Source organism: Tachyglossus aculeatus, chromosome 24 (assembly GCF_015852505.1).
Source record: "Tachyglossus aculeatus isolate mTacAcu1 chromosome 24, mTacAcu1.pri, whole genome shotgun sequence".
Classification (NCBI taxonomy): domain Eukaryota; kingdom Metazoa; phylum Chordata; class Mammalia; order Monotremata; family Tachyglossidae; genus Tachyglossus; species Tachyglossus aculeatus.
This window is the reverse complement of record NC_052089.1, coordinates 24,502,947-24,527,935: the sequence shown is the minus strand read 5'-3', so window position 1 is coordinate 24,527,935 and position 24,989 is coordinate 24,502,947. Positions and strand designations below refer to the sequence as shown.

Sequence of the window (24,989 nt, the reverse complement as noted above, 5' to 3'; positions counted from 1 at the left end):
GGCGGGCGCTGCGTGGTGGTACCCATTTTCTGGAACCCATTTTGGCATTCCGAAAGCTGCCAACCCACTGCCTCCAACCTGCTGTGGATGTTTTCAGATAAAACCATGGCAACACCCTTGAGGAAACCCACTCTGTCAGTGGGCCCCAAACAGAGATCTCACACTTGTGGGGGACTTTTTTCTTTATTTGTTTCAGTAGTTTGTGAATTCACAAGCAGTGAACACAAATTTAAGCCAGTGTAAATCGGTTTGAACAATCTCTGGCACTCACTGGTATTTGGGTGCAATTCAGAAAGGGACAGTATGTTTCAATTTGCCGCTAATAACTGAGCTATGAAAGGTCATGTGGTTGCCTCCTATTTTGGGCCATTTATATCTTGTAGCAAAGAAGTGATGCAATATATGCTGTTCTTTGCATATGTAAGTAATGCAAAAGACCTGGTGTAAACGAGGCATGTTTCAGTCTGAGAATGTTCACGGTTATGCATCCAGTCCTTGGTATTTATTGAACACTTACTGTAGGCTGAGCACTGTACTAGGTGCTCAGGAGAGAACAATACAGTACTGGGTAGACAAGTTCACTGTCCCCAAGTGGCTCACAGTCTAGACTGGGGAGATAGACATCAAAATAAATTATGGACAGAGGAATGGGCGAATCTAAGGCTATATAATAATAATAATGATGGCATTTATTAAGTGCTTATTATGTGCAAAGCACTGTTCTAAGCTCTGGGGAGGTTACAAGGTGATCAGGTTGTCCCACGGAGGGCTCACAGTCTTAATCCCCATTTTACAGATGAGGTAACTGAGGCCCAAAGAAGTGAAGTAACTTGCCTAAAGTCACACAGCTAATTGACAATTGGTGGAGCCGGGATTTGAACCCATGACCTCTGACTCCAAAGCTCATGCTCTTTCCACTGAGCCACATTGCTTCTCTTATATATATATATATATATATATATAGTGCTTGACACATAGTAAGCGCTTAACAAATGCCATCATCATCATCATCATCATCATATACCCTTGGCTGTGGGGCCAGGGGTGGGGTGTCTATCAAGTTCTTAAGGGGATCAGATCCAGGTGCATTGGCAGCATAGAAAGGAGAGTGAATTTACAAGCCCTGGAGTATGCCAAAATATTTTTTAGTGTGCTCCAGTTGATCATTTATGATTTCTTTTTACAAACAAAGGTTTTTATTAGTAAAAATGAGCCATGAGCCATTCTTTCGTGGTTTTTGCCTTTCCTAGTTCCTTGATGGGGAAAATGGAGGGCTAGAGCAAACCTCGTGTGTCTGTCTGTGTGAGTGACAGAAGGGTCTGCACCCAACCCAAAAGAAGCATTTTAAAAGGAAAAAAAAAATGATGTGGGCAGGACCATTTTCCTAGTCACCTTGCTTAGCATTCCACTTCATGATTATGGATGGCCTGTTTAACGTTTCTAAATTTTACTGTTATCATCAACCATAACATTCATTCAGTCGTATTTATTGAGTGCTTGCTGTGTGCAGAGCACTGTGCAAAGTGCTTGGGAAAGTTCAACACAACAATAAACAGTGACATTCCCTGCCTGAACTGAGTGAGCTTACAGTCTAGAGGGGGAGACAGACATCAGTACAAATAGATAAAATTAGAGATATGTACGTAAGTGCTGTGGGGCTGGGAAGGGGGGAAAAAGGCAAAATCTATCTGAACTCTTCATGAGTAACTGAACATGTCCAGTTCCATCTTCTAATGACCTGTTTTGGGTTTCTTATCTGCCAATTTATCCAAACCCTCCTTGAAGCTATTGATACTTTCCACTGCAAATCTTCCCGGGAAAGCACATTCCACAAGTACCTGTGTTAAAAGGTTGTTCCTTTTTGTCACCGTCATCTCGTCTTTATTCAGGGGGAGATGGGAAAGGAGGGAATCGACGGGAGTCCTTGTCTTTAAAAGCGGAAATTCTTAAAGTTTACTTGGATTAAAATTAGGGCTACCAAATAAGAGAACACATTCATACTGAACGTATCAGTGTGCACTTCTGTCGCTGCCATTTGTATTCAGAGAGACGGTGCCACGGATGATGAACTTTCCGCACATCGTGGATGTTGCTGAAGTGGCCTGTGTATGTTGGTAGTCCCACCATCAGAGCAATCAGACTATGCCCCTTGAGATTGATATGGCTATTATTTGCAGTAGCTGCTGCTGGCTTCATCTAATAATAATAGTACTTGTTAAGCGCTTACTATGTGCTAAGCACAGTGGTAGATGCAAGTTCATCAGGTTGGACACAGTCCCTGTCCTTGGGGCCCATACTTTAGTCCCTATTTGACCGACGAGGTAACAAAGGCCCAGAGAAGTGAAGTGCCTTGCCCAGGGTCACACAGCAGACATGTGGCGGAGTTGGGGGTAGAATAATGATGATGGTAATTGTTAAGCGCTTACTATGTGCATAGCGCTGTTCTAAGTGCTGGGGAGGTTACAAGGTGATCAGGTTGCCCCTCGTGGGGCTCACAGTTTTAATCCCCATTTGACAGATGAGGGCCCAGAGAAGTGAAGTGACTTGCCCAAAGTCACACAGCTGACAGTTGGCGGAGCCGGGATTTGAACCCCTGACCTCTGACTCCAAAGCCCGGGCTCTTTCCACTGAGCCACGCTACTTCTCATCGTCAGAGTCACACAGCTGACAGTTGGTGGAGCCAGGATTTGAACCCAGGTCCTTCCGACTTGCAGGCCCGGGCTCTAGCCACTGAGCCGTTCGGTCTTCGGTTTCTTCTGAAGGGCTGAAAAAGGGCTTCTTTCTAGCACAGGAAACACGTTTGTGACCGAAACATGCCTTTCCGTTCCTCCCTGAAAGGGTGAAAAAGTGGAGGGGCTCCAGGCCCAAGCTCTGTATCCTTGGCGGGCCAAAAAGGACAACCACCTCAACTTCAACAAAAATGACGTCATCACGGTCCTGGAGCAGCAAGACATGTGGTGGTTTGGAGAAATTCAAGGCCAGAAGGGTTGGTTTCCAAAGTCTTACGTGAAGCTCATTTCGGGGCCCATAAGGAAATCCACAAGGTATCGTTGTTTGCCTCTGTTTGATAAAAGGGAAAAACAACACAGCCTGGTGCTTCATTCTCTCTTGGGTGATTCAGCTGTCATTTTAAAATAATAAAACGTTTGCAGGTTTTTATTAGGTGTTTCTTGTATGTCAAGTGCTGGGGTAGATGCAAGATAATCAGATGAGACCCAGGCCCTGCCCCAAAAGGGAATATACCCTCTAAGGGGGAGGGAGAATAGGCATTTTATTCCCGTTTCATAGATGAGAAGCCCCAGGCCCTACCCCAAAAGGGAACATGCCCTCTAAGCGGGAGGGAGAATAGGCATTTTATTCCCGTTTCATAGACGAGGAGCCCAAGCGACAGCTAGGTTAAATAATAATAATAATGACATTTGTTAAGTGCTTATTTTGTGCAAAGCACTGTTCTAAGCGCTGAGGAGGTTACAAGGTGATCCTGTTGTGCCACGGGGGGCTCACAGTTTTCATCCCCATTTTACAGAGGAGGAAACTGAGGCCCAGAGAAGTTAAGTGACTTGCCCAAAGTCACACAGCCGACAAGTGGCAGAGCCGGGATTTGAACCCACTGGTTCAATGACTGGCCGAGGGCCTCCCAAGTGGCCGAGCCATGTTTGCAGACACTGAGGCCACGCTCATCCCGCTAGACCACGCTCCCGCTTGGTATCTGGCGTCAGATCATCAGAGAGAGGAGGGAAGAAAGGATGAAAAAATTTCCAAGAATTCACTACCACATTCGCTCTCCAGCCAGAGTGCAGCCTCTGTTCCCCAGGTGGCAATTAATTATGGCTAATAATAATAATAATTGTGGTGTTTAAGAGCTTACTACGTGCCAAACACTGCCAGGTACAAAGAGAGAATGTGGCCTAACAGAATGAGCATGGAACCTGGGAGTGGGGGGTGAGGGGGTCGTCCCTGACCTATGTTCTAGACTTGGCTCTTCCACTCCTCTGCTGGGACACTTTGAGCCAAGCTGAGGGAGATACAGTGTAAGCCGATGGGTCAGAATCCCACAAGGAGCTCATCTTATCCCCAAGTTTACCAGTGAGGAAACTGAGGCACAGAGAAGTGAAGTAACTTGCCCTAGTCCCACAGCAGGCAATGTGGCAGAGCCGCGATTAGAACCCAGCTTTTTGTCCGTGCTCTTTGCATTAACTCTCAGGGCCCAAGCAGGGCAGAACTGTCACAGAAACTGATGTCCATGTTAAATTTGGTTAAACTACAATGACTTCACGCTGTTGAAGATTTTTCTGAACCGCAAATGAAGCGCTTGGGGGAGTGTAATTTAGTGTAGTAGACATAATCCCTACCCTCAAGGAGCTTGCAGTCTAATCAAGTAATTATTATTAATAATAATAATGATGACATTTATTAAGCGCTTACTGTGTGCAAAGCACTGTTCTAAGCGCTGGGGAGGTTACAAAGTGATCAGGTTATCCCAAGGGGGCTCACGGTCTTAATCCCCATTTTACAGATGAGGCAGCTGAGGCCCAGAGAAGTGAAGTGACTTGTCCAAAATCACACAGCTGACAATTGGTGGAGCCAGGATTTGAACCCGTGACCTCTGACTCCAGAGCCCGGGCTCCTTCCTCTGAGCCACGCTGCTGCTCTGATTAATAATGATATCATTATCAGTATCATTATCAGTATCATCAATTAACGATGATATTGGTTGAATGCCTGCTATGTGCCAAGCACTGTACTAAGCGCTAGAGTTAGATTGAATCTCATCAGGTTGGACACAGTCCCTGTCCCACATGGGGCTCACAGTCTTCACCCCCATTTTACAGATGTGGTAACTGAGGCACAGAGAAGCCTAGTGGGAGATGTTAAGGACGACAGGCTGGATGACTTTCGAGGTGACTTGTTGTGATTCCCACATTCGCAAAATGAAATTCTCACTTGATTGTCCTGTCTCCCTCAGCATGGATTCAGGGTCTTCAGAAAGCCCCGCTAGTCTAAAGAGGGTGGCATCACCAGCATCCAAACTTGCCATACCAGGGGAAGGTAAGCCGTCAAAGTCAAACTCTTACTTGACTAATGTTATTTCACTTCCCTGAGGTCATTTAGATTCCACTTGGACCCGTAAGACATTGGTTCACCTGAAAGAGAAAAGTAGTTGCCGTGGTACCTGTTGAGCTCCTACAGGGCGAGACACATTCATTCATTTAGTCGTATTTATTGAGTGCTTACAGTGTGCAGAGCACTGTACTAAGCACTTGGGAAGTACAAGTTGGCAACATATAGAGACGGTCCCTACCCAACAGTGGGCTCACAGTCTAGAAGGGGGAGACAGAGAACAAAACAGAACATATTAACAAAATAAAATAAATAGAATGAATGTGTACAAATAAAATAAATAAATAGAGTAATAAATACGTACAAACATATATACATATATACAGGTGCTGTGGGGAGGGGAAGGAGGTAAGCAGGAGGGATGGGGAGGGGGAGGAGGGAGGGGGCTCAGTCTGGGAAGGCCTCCTGGAGGACACATTACACTGAATGCTCAGTGGAAATCAAAAAATGTAGACAACATAATTATAATGGTGATAATTGTGGTATTTGTGAAGCGCTTACTGTGTGCTAGACACTGAACTAAGCACTGGGGTGGATGCGAGCAAATCAGGTTGGACACAGTCCCTGCCCTGCATGGGGCTCAAGGTCCCAATCCCCATTTTTCAGATTAAGTAACCAAGGCACAGAGAAGTGATTTGGCTCACCCAAGGTCACACAGCAGGCAAGTGGCGGAGCCAGGATTAGAACCCACGACCTTCTGATTCCCAGCCCCTTGCTCTATCCACTACGCCGTGCTGCCGTATTGAGTGCTCCTTACGTGCCAAGTCCTGGGCTCGGGGTCAGAATTGATATAAGATGGTCGAATCGGGCAAAGTAGAAGTCCCAGGAATCTCATCCCCACTTTACAGATGATGAAAATGGGGCCCGAGATCAGGGCCAGATCGAACCCAGGTTTCCTGCTGCGCAGTCCCGTGCTCAGCGTGTGTATGCGTGTGTGTGAATGATCAGATTGAGTCGTTATGTGTTTATTGATTCCAAATGATGTAGAGGTAAGGTGTTTTCCTATGAAGGTCAGAGAGAGCTGAGACTTCAAATGTACCCCCCGAAAGGTCTCATAGATTTCGGTTTTATAGTGAAGAAGAAAAATGGCGTATTGCCATCAAGATGCGTTGATGGACACTGGAATGCCTTTGACAGTTCGCTGCTCTGACAAGCAGATCCGTTCCACTCTTAAATGATAACAATAATGGCATTGATTAAGCGCTTAACTATGTGCAAAGCACTGTTCTAAGCGCTGGGGAGGTTACAAGGTGATCAGGTTGTCCCACGGGGGGCTCACAGTTTTAATCCCCATTTTACAGATGAGGTCGCTGAGGCCCAGAGAAGTTAAGTGACTGCCCAAAGCCACACAGCTGACAGTTGGTGGAGCCGGGATTTGAACCCATGACCTCTGACTCCAAAGCCCGGGCTCTTTCCACTGAGCCACAGATGATGCCTGGGGAGGCATCGAAGCGACACGTTCTGGCACCAAGCAACGTATTGGGAATGCAGTTAAAATCTCCCCATGCCATCCCAAATTCAGGATTCCCCGGACCTGGAGAAATTCAGAGCAAGCAGATTTTCCGAACCATTCTCTTTGTCTCTGCCACTGAATCTCTCCATGCAGCCAGAATCCACAATGCTGCAGTTGCCCAAGGGCTTTTGTGAGCTGGACTCATCTCTCTCAGTCCTAAGAAAGGAATATTTTTTTAAGGTTCGGTTGCCAGGGCTCCTCTCCTCCTACAGCTGGCCGTGATTTAGAAAATCCAGAAAATACAACTCGGAATGAAATCTGAGGACCAGAGTACTCATATCGGAAAAGTCACTCCTGATGAAAGGAAATTGCCCGGCCAAAGGATTGAGAATCAGGATTTGCTGGTGTTTTTTAAATGGTATTTGTTAAGCGCTTATTACGTGCCAGGCACTGTACTAAGAAGCAGCATGGCATAATGATAGAGCACAGGCTTGGGAGTCAGAAGGTCATGGGTTCTAATCTCTGTGCTGCTCTGTGCCTTAGTTACCTCATCTGAAAAATGGGGATTGCGATTGTGAGCTCCACATGGGACAGGGAGTGTGTCCAACCCCATTTGCTTGTATCCACCCCACTGCCTAGTACAAATACCAGAATTATTATTAATAATAATAATAATAAGCACCGGGATAGATAGAAACTATTGGGTTGGACACAGGCCCTGCCCCACATAGGACTCGTAGTCTCCATCCCCGTTTTCTAGATGAGGTAGCTGAGACACAGAGAAGCGAAGTGACTTGCCCAAGGTGAGACAGCAGACAATTGGCCGAGCTGGGATTAGAACCCAGGTCCTCTGATTCCCAGGCTCTTGCTCTTTCCACTGGACCACACTGCTTCTCATTTGAAATTTTTCTTGTGCAGTGGGGTGACCGCGGACAGGGAGAGAGTTAATCTTCCCCTCACAGCTCGGGAATCCCTCCCCTCCCACCCCACATTTCACCGGCCTCAGACACATATATAACCCAGGCTTAAAAACAAATAGGAAGTGAAGACCCTGTTCTAATCCAGGCTTCTCCGCTTGTCTTCCGGGTGACCTTGGGCAAACCACTCAACTTCTCTGTGCTTGTTACCTTATCTGGAAAATGTGGGCCATTGACTGTGTCCAACCTGATCATCCTGTTACTATAATATAGTGCCTGGCACATAGTAAGCGCTTAACAAATACCATTGGGAAAAAAAAAATAGCAGCACCTCTTTAGGAAGAAATCTCAATGTGACACAGTTGTCATATTAATATCCTCTGTGTTTGAAGCATCTCATTGGAGCTCTACTTATTCAAAGAAGAGGGGCCTCTTTTCAGGCACCTCATAAATTCGGAAATCTCTCCTTCAGGCGGAAGAAATTGCCTCTCACATTTCTAACACCAGACAGTGTTCATGTTCTTGAAGAATTTCATTTTGAATAATGTACAGCAGGAAAATAGGATTAATCAGCAGCCACCGGCCTCCTTCCTACTTGTCTAAAAAGGCTTGATTTACTTCTGGGATGGAGTAGATATTGTTTCGAAGCATCAGTCCACTTGTTTATCCCTCGAACGCTCAGTAGATGATTGTGTTTCAACAAGATAGCTTATATTCTTCAGTTTGGGTTCTGATTTTTTCGAGCCATCTGCTGAGCAGGAAGTAGGAGGATGGGCTTTTTCCTACAGTGCTCGAATAAAGAAAGAACCCTTTGTTCAGTATCCGTGCAGGGTGAACTCCGACCACAGATTTTTTCCAGCTCTGGCATTTGGAAAATGTAAATATCAGTTCCATAAAGGCAGTTGAGGTTACGAAGCCCAACGTTACATGTTAAGATGGTTATTCAGGGTTGCTAGTTAAAATGCAGACTTTCCTTCCCGAGTCCTAGTTTCTTTCTCTGAGGCAATTTACTGGAATCCAGTGAGTGTTTCCCTGTCCCTGCTTTCCCTCACCTATTTTTCACTGGGAAAACAGCCCAGGGGGGTTAACTAGTCCACCACGGCTCAGTGAACAGCACTAGTAAACTTTAGGGTCTTCTGAGAACTGGGATGACTAGGTGCCTGGCAGACATGCCCCCGGGGTTTGGCTTAAGTCTGGAGCGATTCTGGGGGAATCTAAGCCGGTTCCTTACTCCCTCCTCCCCTTCCCCCAGAGATGCAGTTTGACCAGGAATGCCCTGGGACTGGGAGACCCTGGGGGCTGGAGAAAAGGTGTTTTAAATTCATTTTTTACAACCAGAATACTATAATTCTCCATTAGAGCCACGAAAGAAAACTGTGGTACTGTAACAATACGTTCAGACTACAAGCCATGACGATTCAATGTGTGGCATGGGTCTTCTCTGAAAAGATCGGGTCCTATTTGTTCGTCGATTAGTTCCTGCAGAGCCTTTAAAGGATTTCTGTTGAAATTCTGTCTTCCCTGTCTTGACATTTTCCCCTCCAGAGTTTATCGCCATGTACACCTACGAAAGTTCCGAACAGGGAGATTTAACCTTTCAGCAAGGGGACGTGATCTTGGTAACAAAGAAGGACGGAGACTGGTGGACAGGAACAGCGGGTGACAAATCCGGAGTCTTCCCTTCTAACTACGTGCGGCTCAAGGATTCTGAGGTAATCAACCTAATCCCCTTTACTGGCCTTTGGAAGTGATGGGAGCTGCTCCCTTTGGGGGGAAAGAGGGGGCCCAAAGCCTTATTTTGGGTGTCACTTGAGAAGGAAAACAATAAGAGTGTTACAGAGAGGAAGTCAAACTCCCAAGTACCTACATCCATATATGTGCAAATTTTCCAGAAATCAAGATGCAAAAATAGGCTTTGGGCAAATTATCCTTTTAATTATAATAATAATAATGATGATGATGACATTTATTAAGTGCTTACTGTGTGCAAAGCACTGTTCTAAGCGCTGGGGAGATTACAAGGTGATCAGGTTGTCTCGTGGGGGCTTACAGTCTTAATCCCCATTTGACAGGTGATGTAACTGAGGCACAGAGAAGTGAAGTGATTTGCCCAAAGACACACAGCTGACAATTGGAGGAGCCGGGATTTGAACCCGTGACTTCTGACTCCAAAGCCCGTGCTCTTTCCACTGAGCCCTGCTGCTTCTCTGTTGTAACCCATCCAAGCAGCTTATGTACATAGGCACAGTTGGTGACACACCAAATCTGATTATGGTCTGTTGTAATTGGAAAGTTTGCTTTTCTGCCTTCCATATAACCACTCAGTGATGTGGGAAGCATTTTGGTACATTGTAATAAGACGGATATCTCTTTTAGATGCTAGTGCTGAAGTCCTTCGAGTAATTGGTCTTAACCAAAGGGTGGTATTCAGAAGCCAATTTTGATCTGTTGGCAATAGTAATTTGTTACTCAGGTGACCCAAGTCAGTTTGTGAAAAGCACAAACAGCTATCACAAGTGCCAGGGGTGGAAAATTTTTTAATGTCCACTTTCCTGGACACCGTAAAGAAAGGTTTTTGATTCGGTATTCGTCCTTAACTAACTTCTCCACCTCTGTGTAAATTGTTTCTGGGTTTTAAATACAAAATGGTCCTCCAGGAACCGGAAAAGAGTTTTTGCATGGATAAAGAAGGTAGGTGGCTGCATCATCTGCTTCTCTCTAATACTTTATGAATCCTGATCTTTCTCATCAAGCCAACAGCTGATGATGACGTCTTCCAGTGAGGGTGACGGGTGAGCCTCAGTCGTGAGATTTCATTACTGAGGACTTGTGCACAGGAAGTGATTGTGAATATAATGATTTATTCCTTGATATTTGCACTGTCTCACTCCTTCTGGTCATGTTTCGCCTGGGGACTGGAGAGTCAAGAGCGCTGGAGCACTGTTCTAAGCGCTGGCATCTAAAAGAGATATTTGTCTTATTACAATGTACCAAAATGCTTCCCACATCACTGAGTGGTTATATGGAAGGCAGAAAAGCAAACTTTCCAATTACAACAGACCATACATGGGTAGCGACCGTCTCTGTATGTTGCCAACTTGTGCTTCCCAAGCGCTTAGTACAGTGCTCTGCACACAGTAAGCGCTCAATAAAGACGATTGAATGAATGAATGAATAAGCAAGGCTAAGTCAAAATTAAAGCAAAGGACGACGAAAACCTTTTCTTGAGGATAACAGGGTTTGGGTGCAAAAAAAAAATCACATGATGTTACAATCTCAAAATGTAGAAGTTTGTCTAGATTCTATTTTGAAATTACCTACAAAGTTTTTCTAAAGTATCAGTAGGCTAATAATAATAGTAAGCACTGGGATAGATAGAAATTTATTCTATCTAGGCTTGTGGCGTTAGTTCTATGGAATATGTCTAACTTGCTCATTGAGTTGCATGAAGACCTATTTTTGTTCAAAAGTCAAGCTGGGCCCTAACTTTTTTTTTTTAATGTTGACTCAGAAACAAAAATAACATTAGAAAACCGTAGCCCAAGAGGAACTTGCAGTACTCTTGAAGATTTTGTACAACTGAACAAACATTCAGGCTCACAAAGGGCCCCAGTACCCCATTTACTGTCAATAAACACATGCTGAATTGACCTCTTTCATGGCTTAGACACAGAGTTTCATGTGCAAAGGAAAATATTCCTGAGGTACTTAAAAAGAAAACCAAAACCCAGAAGACCAAAACTGGCAGCCCGCCCTAGTATCAGCGCTTAAGTAGCTTGGGTGAAATTGTATTTATGTATTTCATTTACTTGTTTCACCTTAATAAGTGTAAGAGTCTCTTAACTGATAAGAAATTTCTCTATTTCAAACCTGACAGGGTGCAGAAAGTAAAACTATGCGAATATGAGTATAATGCTTATTTCTTTGTACTTCTGAGATGTACAGATCTCAAAAGTGCTTTGGGCCCTCCCTGGCACAGTCCTGTTGATTTTGGGGGGAAATGTCAGACAGAGTGGATTGGGAATTACTAGTTACTTTCTGACCCACCTTTCCTTACTATCCTAATATCCCACTCTTTCCCCCCTTCAGGTTTTCCCTTCCTGTCAAAGTGGTCTTCCTGCAGCCCCTCTCTGTCTCACTCGCTGAGCCTTTGCCCAAGCTATCCTTTATGCACGGAACAAGTTCTCCACTCTTGTCTGCCAAACTTACCCTCTCTCTCTGTTATCATGTCGGGGGATTTTTTTTGCCACTGCCTTTTCCAGGGAGTGCTTTCTCTATTCTTCTTTGAGTTCCATAACTGGTGGTGCTATTATTTTGGTCCATCGGAATTTGCTTTCTTTGCAGTATTTCTTCTGTGATGAAGTGTTGTTTTTGTGGAAGACGGGTCCGTGGAAAGTGTCAGTGCGACTCCTGAGAACTGTACTCTCACAAAACCTATATAGCATATGTTATTCCAATGTCTTCTCCCCCGCCCCCTTCCCCAAATCCACAAAATATGATGTTTTTCTTATGTAGAGCAGCTTGGCAGATGAATGAAAGAATTCACCAGTGTGGAATTTTTCATCTCCTGCCCTATGTGGAGTCATGATATTACTTTCGTGAACATTGATCATTGCTGGTGGAGCAGGAGAATCTATGGTTGAGGAACAGTTTACAACTGCTCAACCGAAAAAATCAATCAATCGTATTTATTAAGCGCTTACTGTGTGCAGAGCACTGTACTAAGCACTTGGGAAGTACAAGTTGGCAACATATATGGAAAAAATGCGGGTTATCCCGAGACAAAACCAACAGGCTTCAAATGACATGAAAATCTTCATTTGCCTCCTCTCTTCCAAGGTCCCCGGAACGGCTGGAAAAACGGGAAGTTTGGGAAAGAAGCCAGGTGAGTTACAAACTTGGCTGTTTTTAATAGTGCTTGAGCAGGCATAATGGCCGTTCCCATTCTTTGTTTAGTAGGATAAAGAAACTCCTGAGCTAGGAAAGGCCCTTCTGTTCTTAACCACTGAGGGATCTGTGCCTCACCCCTCTCCATTGTGTAGAGTTACACCTCAGTGATGCGTGGCATTGACCAGTTTTTGAGATATTGATACCACCCCACCTTCAGGGAGATGTAGGTTGTCCTTGATGGAGGTGTGTACCCTGTGGGAGATAATTATCCAGCTATTATCCTGTCTCCTCTCTTGATAAAAAAGAGATTAACATACAACCACAGGTAAAGCCATTACGGGATCAGACCATCCAACCCTGGAGTCTGCCTTCATCAGGACCATTGATCTCTGGGTGGACTTTCTAGCATCTTTCAGTTTTCCCCCCTCTACAACCCTACTGTCCCTCTGTTCAGTCCTGCACAAAGATGGAAAATAATCCATCTGGAGAGATTAATAAATAGTTGTCAGTAGTTATCAGCCAAACATGGGCAGTAGTCAGGGGCTAGTTATTTTGAAGATACAGCAGTTGGGGAGGTCTTTCCTAAGTAAAAACATAGAGTAATTCCTCTTCTCATTGGTGTAGATGTGGTCAAATGACTACAAATTAAATTGGTTATGCTCACCAGAGAGAATGGTTGTCCTTGATATATGTCACTGTTCCATCCTGTAGAGACTGCATAATCCCCTGGCATGAAATAAGCTTGTCCTTTCTCTTGGTGCCTCATTCTTACTCTGTGTGGTCGCCCAGTTTTTTAAATCAGGTACCTAAATGTAGAAAAGCGCAGTGGTGGAAAATGCGTACAGTTAGTGGGGAGTTCTCCATTACCAGGAGATCTGGGGGAGGCCCACATCTCCATGAGTCGTATGTGCAATGTCCCAGCCAGCTAGGTTTTCACTGGAAACCCTTGCGAGCGAATGGCCCTACTCCTGCTTGCCTACCAAATGTCAGGAAACAATGCGGGGAGAAGCTGACTGGTGGCTCTAGGAGCCAGCGCCATTGAAGAGGCAAGAAGTCCTTGAAACCAGAAGCACATCATTTTGGACGTCCTCCATCTTAAAACTTTTTTGAATGAGTGCATTTTCTTTGTCAAGTTCAAATGTGTTCGTTTCCCTTTTCATAGGCTTTCCTTCTGAATGCTCCCAGCCATCAGCAGGTGCATTTGTGCACAAGCTTCTCTCTCATTCTCTTTTTCTCTCCCTCCCCTCCAGCCCCTTCCTCCCGCCCCCACGTTTCCTCCCCAATTGGCGGCTGAAGCAGCCAACCTCAAGTACAGGACAGGAAATGGAAGTTCAGACCTTTTCCTGAATGCTGAATTTTCCTTTTGGGACTCACGGATAAGTAGGAGGCACTGTGAGAGGTCTCGGGTCTTGGCAGCAACCATTTGGAATGGGCGGGGATGGAGAACAATTTGTTCTGTATCGCTTCTGGATGTTCCCAAAATGACTGCTGCAGATGTGCCAGTATTTAGTCTGAGAAGCATTTTGTCTTTTCCTACTACAAACCCAACTGTGCCAATCGACCTGCTTTTCAGAGCTGGTCTGTGGGAACGTTGGAATTCTTCCCATGGGATTTTAACATTCAGGAGAAGTGCAAAACTATTTCCAATTTCTTTTTTCTGTTTTCCTTTTTTTCCCCTGAATTGTTGCTCAAGAAAGTCCTCACCCTAACTTGTGGCTTCACCCTGCCTTGTAATTAACAAGAAGTCAGCCGTACTTATGGCCTCGAATTTAAAGTTCATGCTTTCTACTTGCTGGCCAGCGCGGTTAGTTGTGGCAAAACCCTCTTGCTTGGGGGAAAGGGAAATTTTACTGTACTGAGCAGCAGGAGGTGAGATGAGCAGTACCTTCTAAAGAAATCAGGTTCCCTCTCTGATTTTCCACCTCCAAACCCGGACAGGAAAGTCCACCAGGAAAATTGGAAGGCAGTTCAGGAGATCAGACTCTTCTTGCCGATTTGATTCATTCGATTTTGAATTGTGCTCCATGAACTCCAGTGACAGGTTGACGGGTTTTTTATTTTCATTCCAGAAATTGCTCAGGTTATTGCATCTTACACAGCCACCGGCCCTGAGCAACTCACCTTGGCACCTGGTCAGCTGATTCTGATCCGCAAGAAGAATCCCGGAGGATGGTGGGAAGGAGAGCTTCAAGTTAGTGTCTATTTTTTTTTTATGGTATTTAAGTGCATATGATGCGCCAAACACTGTTCTAAGCACTGCGGTAGATACAGGTGAATTATTCATTCACTCAAAAGAAGCAGCGTGGCTCAGTGGAAAGAGCCCGGGCTTGGGAGTCGGAGGTCGTGTGTTCTAATCCTGGCTCTGCCACTTGTCAGCTGTGTGACCTTGGGCAAGTCACTTCACTTCTCTGTGCCTCATCTGTAAAATGGGGATGAAGCCTGTGAGCCCCACATGGGACAACCTGATTTCCTTGTATCCCCCCCAGTGCTTAGAACAGTGCTTGGCACATAGTAAGCGCTTAACAAATTCCATCATTATCATTATCATTCAATTGTATTTATCAAGCGCTTACTGTGTGCAAAGCACTGTACTAAGTGCTTTGGACATTACAGTATAACAACAGACACATTCCTGCCCACAACGAGTGTTGGGCACTGTCCCTGTCCCAAATCGGGCTCAGAGTCTAAGTAAGAGGGAGAACTGAGGCACAGAGAAGTTATGTGACCTGCTCAAGATCACACAGCAAGCATTCGGCAGGGCCAGGATTAGAATCCAGGGCCTCTGACTCCCAAGCCAGTTCTCTTTCCACTAGGCCACGCTGCTTCTCATGGACGTTTTGTGTAAAATTTCGGGTTCCAGTGTGAAAGAGCGAGTTTCCCGAGGAAGCGTTCTTCCCTAGGAAGAGGGTGTTTTCTCGACAACATCAGAGCATTGAAATTAGAAGTGGTGGCGCTTATCATCCTCATTTTAAATTCAGGTGTCTGTGCAATGGGGATGGGGATGTTCTTTCCACAATTCCTATTAATTTGGAGGGCTTAGAAGCGTTTCAAGGAGCAGTGGCAGCTCCAGGAGACTTAGGCCTCTTTTTAAAATTAGAGGCTGCTGCCATCACTCCTTACTTACCTTTGCGTGGTTCTGGAGACCAGGAGGCCAGAACAGGCATGCAGTAAGCATTCAATAAATAAGCCCTTAGTGCAGTGCCTGGTGTATAGTAATGCTTGACAAATGCCATTAAAATAAATAAATAAATAAATACCGTTGTTTAGGGCCTGGAGTAGCTGCAGTGTTTGATATCATGCCCTGTGTGATGTTTGTAATGAACTCCTTCCTAGCCAGTCAGTCCCCAGCTGGCCCCCCTCCTCTCCCTCCTCACGCTCCTCTCTCCTGAAGAGCAGCTACAGAAGGGACCCCCATTTCTCACTTTACCCTAAAGGCCACAACAGGAGAATTTTTTTTAAAAAAAGTGCTGTTTGCCCAAAAAAAAAAAGCCACCTATGTCCAATCTGATAATTTTGGATCTAGCCAAGCTTTTAGTATAGTGCTGTGGCATCAGCTGACACTTAAAAAACACCATTTTTTTTTTAAAAAAGGGAGTAAGTTGGACTCAGTAATAGTATACAACAGGACCAGGAAACTTTTCTCAAACTTTAAGGGGTGAGAAGTTGGAAGATGAGATAATTAGGGCCAGGGGACAGTAGCCATTTGTATTGGCTCAGTTTCATAGTTTGTGCACTTGAGGATTATGGGCATTTCTGAGTGGCCCAAACTGGACTCCTTGAGAACACTGGCAGCGTGGCTCAGTGGAAAGAGCCCGGGCTTTGGAGTCAAAGGTCATGGGTTCAAGTCCCGGCTCCGCCAATTGTCAGCTGTGTGACTTTGGGCAAGTCACTTCACTTCTCTGGACCTCAGTTACCTTATCTGTAAAATGGGGATGAAGACTGTGAGCCCCCTGTGGGACAACCTGATTGCCTTGTAACCTCTCTAGCGCTTAGAATAGTGCTTTACATGTAGTAAGCGCTTAATAAATGCCATTATTATTATTATTATTATAGTTTGCCTATAATTCAATTTCTTCAGGTAACCCTAAGATCAGTCAATCAATCGTATTTATTGAGCACTTACTGTGTGCAGAGCACTGTACTAAGCGCTTTGGAAGTACAAGTTGGCAACATATAGAGACAGTCCCTACCCAGCAGTGGGCTCACAGTCTAAAAGATCCTAAGATCATGGAACCCTCTTCAAGTGGATTCCGAGCAGAGGTTTTTTTCTTGCGGCTGTTTTTTGCAAACTGTAATTGTTTGAACCTGCTCTGTATCTCATGGGGGATTGCTTCAGTAGCTTCCATACAAAAAAATAATTGGTTTTGCTCTGCTTTGACTCAAGGCAAACCTACCGCAGTTCCCGATTTTCCACTTGAGGGATTATCCGATATGAGCATTTAACTTCTCATCAGCTCCGTGTCTTCTCTCCCACGTTGCCACATCAGTGACTACAAGCAAAATTCTCTCTTGGCTCTTATGGTCTCAGCCTGTCTGTCCCCCGAAGCCAAGCCTCATTTTTGGATTTTCTCATTTGGCCATGACACTGCACTGTTCCACTGGTATGGAGAGTGGACTGTACTTTTTATTGCTTTATTTACTTTTAGGAATATTATGACTGAATGAATATTAGTATTTTCTAGTTGTTGGGTTTTTTTTTCCTCAACTGACTTAAGAGCAATATCCAAAACATTCTCCTCCCGAGAGTCCTTCTGGAATAGCAGCAAAATTTTTACACACCATGAGGTGTGAAGAATGAGACCCAAGAGGGGAAGGGAAGAGGAGAACTAGGAGAACTGAATGACTGATGTTTTTGTGTGTTGGTTTCGTACACGAATATAGATAAGGTAATCGGTGGTGATATCCTAAATTATTCTAAAAGTTTTGATTTCCATGGCTACCCCTTTCCCTCCTCTCTTATCTGGGCAAAAATAATCCTTGACTTTATTGGCCGAAAGGATCCAGAGTAGTTTTCGATAGGGGTAAACATTTGCTGGGGGGGTTCCAGATGGGAATTGTTTTGGGTCAGATCAGAACTGGAGAAAAATCTTCCCCGATCGCCAAAACCAAATCATGAGCTAATCCTTGCCGCAACCTTCTCCCAACTGGATATGGGCACAAGTACTCACAGTGTGCTTACCTGAGTCATCACCAGCGGGGAGGTGGGAAGGCTGGTAATGTACGGGCTTGGTCTGGTCCATTCCAAGACATTTGGGAGATAGTTTGGAAAGTTTCCAACCAAGCCACAATGGGCGACTCTCTGAGAGCTTGCTGGAAGGCAGAAATTATCTGCTAGTTCTGTAGTGATCCCCCAAGCGCTTGGATCAGTGCTTAGCCTATAGTGCCCACTCAATAAATAAAAACAAGTTGATCGCATGAATTCCACAGAGCCAAGTTGCTAAAGTTTCCGTCTCTGCCAGCCCTCGGTAGTTGTGCATCAAAAGCATGACGTTTCCAAATAAACACAACAAGGGCCAATTACGAACTGGTTTTGGTATATTGGAGACTTTTTTCAAAATGCTTCTATCTTCCCTTCAGGCACGTGGGAAAAAACGACAGATAGGCTGGTTCCCGGCAAATTACGTCAAACTTCTGAGCCCCGGCACCAGCAAAATTACGCCAACCGAGCCGCCCAAGTCAACAGCAGTACCTTCGGGTGAGTGCCCCAGCTTTCCGCTGAGCTTTCAGACCTTGAGTTGTTACTTCCCGTTTCCCATTCTTCTGCTCAGAGTTTACTTTCGGGACTTGAGTGGCCTTCGGGACCGATAGCCAACTAGGGGAGCACACAATAAGTTTTGCTAAGGCATAAAGATCTGAGAGGTTCCACTGTGCCTAATACAACAGGGGCTTTGTTAGGCCTGTCGCTGTGCGGGATTTATATTCCGTTGGCTGGAACGTGAAGAACGGTTTTTTCTATTGATTTTCTTCCAACTATTTCGGTTGAGGGGGAGAGGGCAGTGGGAGGGCCCCTAAAGTAAATGTCAGGAGTCTGCCAGGGTCGTGCAGTTAGAATTAGAGGTGATGGGTTCCTCTTGTGGCACCCATGGCGGGGGATTCTTCTGGAGATCAAAGGTGCCCTCCCCCACTGACATTTCTTGTGGGTTGAAGTCAGCGGGCAGGATGTGAGAGTCTGGAGGCCGTGAGGGGCATCCCCCTGCCTTTCCCAGCATCCCAAGTTGCTGCTGATTTTTCTAATAATAATATTAATAATAATAATAATGGCATTTATTAAGCGCTTACTATGTGCAAAGCTCTGTTCTAAGCGCTGGGGAGGTTACAAGGTGATCAGGTTGTCCCACGGGGGCCTCACAGTCTTAATCCCCATTTGACAGATGAGGTAACTGAGGCTCAGAAAAGTGAAGTGACTTGCCCAAAGTCACACAGCTGACAATTGGCGGAGCCGGGATTTGAACCCCTGACCTCTGACTCCAAAGCCCGGGCTCTTTGCACTGAGCCATGCTGCTTCTCTAGTTTCTAGTGTTTATGGACATCTTCACCCCAAAGGAACAGATAAAGGGAGGGCGGCCCTATCAGTTAAAAACGTCCCTCATAACTCAGGGTTGAGTCTTTGAGCTGATAGTTGAAGTCCTTGGTGGGGCCAAGTGGGGAAAGGGAAGTTGGCTTGGGAGTGACCGTGGTTGGTTTTGGCTTTTCCCCGTAGCGTCCCAGAGTGGAGAAGAGTTGCCCTCCAAGATTGGGATCTTTTTTGATCTAGAGTGGCATGGCCTGGTGGAAAGACCCCAGGGCTGGCTGGCAGGTGGGAGATCTGGTTCTAATTCCAATTCTACCTCTTGCCTGCTGGGTGACCTTGGAGAAATCACTTAATTAATCTGTGCTTCGGTTTCCTCCTCTGTAAAATGGGGATTCCCCCTCTCAGGGTCACTCCTGGAGGGTTTCCAGTACTCTACCAGTCTCAGCTACGGGTGGGAGAGTCTGGCAGAGGCATATCCGCTCCGTTCCTCGCTTGGGCAGTGGCTAGCGATTGGAAGGCACTGTGCTACAAGTCAAAACTCAGCAGCAGCGGCATGGGAAAGAATCTAGGGCGAAGGAAGACTCAAATTCATTTGGCAGAAGGAGGCAATGGCAAAAGTTACTTACTTATTTTTTACCAAGAAGACCGTGTGGATACACTACCGGAGCAATTGCAGATGGAGGTGGGGTGTTTTGGGATAGATGCGTCCATGGCATTGCTAGAGAAGCAATGTGGCTCAGTGGAAAGAGCCTGGGCTTGGGAGTCAGAGGTTATGGGTTCTAATCCCGGCTCCGCCACTTGTCTGCTGTGTGACTTTGGGTTAGTCACTTAACTTCTCTGTGCCTCAGTTCTCTCATCTGTAAAATGGGGGTGAAGACTGTGAGCCCTATGTGGGACAACCTGATTACCTTGTATCTACCCCAGTGTTTAGAACATATAGTAAGCGCTTAACAAATACCAACATTATCATTATTATTATTATGGACAAAGACGACCGTCTAAGACAAGACAAAATGGGGATTAAATTCCTGTCCTCTTTTTAGACTGTGAGCTCTCTGACTATCCCACATCTTCTCCAGCTTTTAACCTAGGGCTTGGTAATAATTATAATAATGATGGTGTTCGTTAAGCACTTACTGTTTGCAAAACACTGTTCTACGCACTGGGGGGGGATACAAGGTGATCAGGTTGTCCCACATGGGGCTCACAGTCTTAATCCCCGTTTTACAGATGAGGGAACTGAGGCACAGAGAAGTGAAGTGACTTGCCCAAAGTCCCACAGCTGACAAGTGGCAGAGCTGGGATTAGAACCCATGACCTCTGACTCCAAAGCCCTGTGCTCTTTCCACTGAGCCACGCTAGTATTATCATCATCATCATCACTATTATTATCTTCTAAACTGTTTCTAATACTAATAATGATATTTATTAAGCGCTTACTATGTTCAAAGCACTGTTCTAAGCGCTGGGGAGGTTACAAGGTGATCAGGTTGTCCCACGGTGGGCGGGGGAGGGGGCTCACAGTCTTCACCCCCATTTTACAGATGAGGCAACTGAGGCCTAGAGAAGTCAAGTGACTTGCCCAAAGTCACACAGCTGACAAGTGGCGGAGCCGGGATTTGAACCCAGGACCTCGGACTCCAAAGCCCGGGCTCTTTTCCACTGAGCCACGCTGCTTCCGTGCTGCTGTTTCGGTTACATTGTACTCAGCTCCGTTGCATGACACTCTTCCAAGCACTTAGTACAGTACGGTGCGCACAGCAAGCAGTCGGTCAGATGGATTGGCAAGAAACAGAATCCGAAGGTTGATCTTCTGTTGGGACAGGAACAGATGCTCGGGTGGCTTGCCTAGTGATAGTCCTCAATCAATTAATCAATCATTCGTATTTATTGAGCGCTTACTATATGCAGAGCAGTGTACTAAGCGCTTGGGAAGTACAAGTTGGCAACATATAGAGACGGTCCCTACCCAACAGTGGGCTCACAGTCTAGAAGTGGGCTCACAGTCTAGAAGTCCTCCAGTTAGCAGAATTGAAAAGAGAGGCCCTTAATCAGTCAATCCATCAATCATATTTATTGAGTGCTTACTGTGTGCAGAGCACTGTACTAAGCGCTTGGGAAGTACAAGTTGGCAACATATAGAGACAGTCCCTACCCAACAGTGGGCTCAGGGGGTGAAGCATTGTGCCTCCCCTATAAGTGACTCACGGCGTGCTGATCTTCCCATTCCCGTCTTGGAGGGGCACCAAGCAAACAAGCTTTTCTGAGAGAGTATCGATGCTTCTCCAAAAATGTACATTCTTGGTACTTACTGAGTGCTTACTACATACGGAGCACTGTATTAAGCGCTTGGGGGTGTGCAGTACAACAGAATTAGCAGACACACTCCCTGCCCATAATGAGCTGACAGCCTAGACGGGGAGGCAGGCGTTAGTATGAATAAATAGTTTATAATATATAGTTTAAAAACATGTACAGAAGTGCCGCAGTACAACAGAATTAGGAGACACACTCCCTGCCCATAGTGAGCTGACAGCCTAGACGGGGAGGCAGGCGTTATATGAATAAATAGTTTATAATATATAGTTTAAAAACATGTACAGAAGTGCCGCAGTACAACAGAATTAGCAGATGCACTCCCTGCTCAAAATGAGCTGACAGCCTAGATGGGGAGGCAGGCGTTATATGAATAAATAATATATAGTTTAAAAACATGTACAGAAGTTCCACAGTACAACAGAATTAGCAGGCACACTCCCTGCCCATAATGAGCTGACAGCCTAGACGAGGAGGCAGGTGTTATATGAATAAATAGTTTATAATATATGGTTTAAAAACATGTACAGAAGTGCTGCGGGGTTGGGAGTCGGGAGGGGGGAATAGCAAAATAGCAAATATCCGAAGGTCACAGATGCGAGTGCATAGACGACGCGGAAGGGAGAGCAAGCCGGAGAAAAGAGAGCTTAATCGGGGAGGGCGTCTTGGAGGAGATGTGAGCGTAATAATGCTTTGAAGGTGGAGAGAGCGGTGGTTTGGCATACACGGAGGAGGAGGAGGGGGTTCCAGGCTAGGGAGAGGACGTGGGGAGAGGGGTCGGCGGCGAGGTAGATGAGATTGGGGCCCAGTGAGTAAGCTGGCCGTAGAGGAGCGGAGTTTGAGGGCTGGGCTGGAGTAGGAGATCAGTGAGGTGTGAGGTAGAAGGGGGCGAGCCGACTGAGTGCTTTAAAGCCGCTGGCAAGGAGTTTGTTCGATGGTTCGTCGGAGAATAAAGGATCGAGATTTCAGGGTCCTAGAGAATGAATCCTAGTGGCAAATGTCCTGAGGAGTCTTCTCCCCCAAGCCAGATTTCCCATTGTCTGCACGGCTGGGTTTAGCGATAGCGATGATGGCTATTGTGCCCTCTCTATGGCCTCTTCTCAGTGCCCTCGGGCTTGGCAGCCCTTGAAGCAAACCGTCTGGGCGGGGTTGTGACCGAACCGAAATCAGAGAAGCTCTGTTGCAAACGGAGACCCAGAACTGCCGTGGCGTCCGACTGACTAATCCCACCATTTCCTCCCTCCCCATCTGCCCCCCCACCGTGAAAAGATAACTTGGCACAGCTCCTCCATCCTTGCATCCAGAGTGGGAGGGAAAGGCCCCGCTGGTCTTTCCCTGTGGAGTTTGATCACCACCTCCTCCGGTTGGGGGGAAGGGGCCTCCGCCACGTCAGGATCGCCGTAGGTCTGTCGCTCTGTCTTCCAGTGTGTCAAGTGATCGGAATGTACGACTACACGGCCCAGAACGACGACGAGCTGGCGTTCGGCAAGGGCCAGATCATCAACGTCCTCAACAAGGAAGACCCCGACTGGTGGAAAGGGGAGGCGAACGGACAAGTGGGCCTCTTCCCCTCCAACTACGTGAAGTTGACCACCGACATGGACCCGAGCCAGCAATGTAAGTGACAGGGATGGCGCCCTGGGGCCGCCGCCGGTTTCCGCGCTGTCGGAGGACAGGACATGCAGCATTGCTGGGACTCTGGTGGGATCCGCAGAATCGAAAGAACCCTTGCTGCATTTGCAGAAGTCTCTTTGAAGACCTTCTGAAATGCAGAACCTTATTTTGTGGGGTGTCTCTTTTTGTTGTTTTGGTGGATTTTGGTTTTTTTTTGGTCCTTTGGTTCCATCCCCTTCGTAGCATGCTCCCTCTTTTGTTTTTGGAAATCATTTTGGCACCATACTGTGAACCTGCCTGACTCATTTTCCTAGCTTGAATTTTTGCTCATTGTTTTGTTTTGCTTATGTGTTGTTTTCCTCCTTTTTCTAGGAATCATATGTTGTCCATCCCCCACTCAGGCTTGAAAGTCCTCAAAGAGACCCACTATCCCATATCACTGCCCAGGCGGATGATGGGAGATGCAGCCTTGATCATGCGACTTCCAGCATGATCATCTACTGCCTTCTGAATAGAAGAACACACTGCAGAGCAGTTTACCTCATTTCACACTAGTTGCATGTAATCGCAATGTTTTGAGTTGGTAATTCACAGCGAGAGAAGCAAAATTTCCAAACGACACAGGATAGTGGGTCTTTTTGTGGCTTTCGCAGTTGACTGGAACTCATTTTTCTCCCACCTTTGCACGGGTGCTTTCAGGAGTATTTTGGGAAATGCACACTTTCGCCTTTTACTGGGAAAGATCCGGCCTAAATTAAATGACTTTTTTGCAATTTTGGTTTGGCAAAAAGACCCACTATCGAGGAATGCTGCATGTGCTATTAAATATGTTCCAAATGTCCATAAATCTGAGACCTTATGTATTTTTTTTCATCTTGTCCAGTGTTACCAATTAAAATGTGTTTTTTTTTTCTTATTATGAAAGAGCAGAAAGAGCAAGTTAGATAAGTTTTAAAGGAATTTTAGAATGTGTCCAGTTAAGCAAAATAAGGTATTTTGTGCTAGTCTTTGTATGTGTCAGGTGAACTTGTCGAGCGCGTGTGATTCAGCCGAGACAGAAGAAATGAATTTCCTTCTGTGGCGAGAAAGATTCTTCTTGTACAATGCTGTAATCAGGTGACCCTAATTTTATTCTGCACAGTTAACCCTGTAGCTAAGGAAGCATCTCTGTTGTTGTGTCTCAGATTTATCTGGGGTTCTTTTTGTCGTTTGTCTGTGCATTTTCATGATCAGAAATCACAAGAAGACACAGCCCAAGGGTTATGATCATTAACACTCACCACCTCTCTATAGTTTGTCACAACGAAGTTTTACTATCAGTGCTTTTTCACAATTACGGAATGAGATCATTGGAGCAAGTAATTATCTTGACAAGAAAGAATGTATAGAAGAATCCCCGCCATTAATTTCCAATGTTTACATTTTTTTTTTAACTAGACTGTGGAATTTATACAGATTAATATGAAACGGAACTTACAGTCAACTCGATGTAGTAGAAACGCCGAAGCCGAAGCCATGTCTGTCCTTTTCAACTTTAGTTAAGAGCTCTTAATGAAATGCCCGGTGCTCTCAGCCCAGTTCAAGAAAGAAATATGCCTCAAGCACAATTTAGCCGTTCTACTAATGACTTTTAACCTCTAGTTCTCTTCTGTTTCGAAGTCACCTTTTATTCCGAAAACTGTCACCGGCAGCGGTTTAGCTCTCCTTTTCCGTTCGTGGGAGTCCGAGAACCAAAGGCTCCCCCCGCCGTGTCCGATGCACTTCAGTATTTTCCTGGATGTGAATGTAAAATATATAAATATATAAAACCCGCAGCTTTAACAACTGTAATACAGCCTTTACGATTAGTTACGTGTATAGATAATTAAATTCTTCCTATAAAAGCTAGACTAGAATGTCTGTGTGTTCTTGTTGCTATACAACGGATCTGGCCCACGGGACCCGAGACGGGAGGGGACTCAGAAAGGATGGCCCCCTTCTTCGAGGGATGGGTGTCTGCTGAATGTGCAGGGCGTGCCCGGGGACCGTAGTCCCGTGGGTCGCGGGGATTTGGGGTTCCCCTCGCCTACTGGGTCCAACCCCACCTGCGCCCGGGAGCCCGCTGGGGCCGCCTCCTAGAAAGGGGGAGCCCAGCTTGGGGGGCTGCCGGTCCGGACGCAACAGGTCG

The 24,989-nt window shown here is 45.8% G+C and overlaps 1 protein-coding gene across 1 annotated transcript in view; it reads left to right on the top strand.

Annotated features, from left to right (window-relative positions):
* Positions 1–24,989, top strand: part of ITSN1 (intersectin 1) — a 179,014-nt gene that overhangs the window by 114,888 nt on the left and 39,137 nt on the right. Inside the window, 7 exon segments of the mRNA XM_038766277.1 lie at positions 2,839–3,044; positions 4,967–5,049; positions 9,037–9,203; positions 12,331–12,376; positions 14,451–14,572; positions 17,959–18,076; positions 22,634–22,825. Of these exon segments, the coding sequence (XP_038622205.1) occupies positions 2,839–3,044; positions 4,967–5,049; positions 9,037–9,203; positions 12,331–12,376; positions 14,451–14,572; positions 17,959–18,076; positions 22,634–22,825 (934 nt within the window).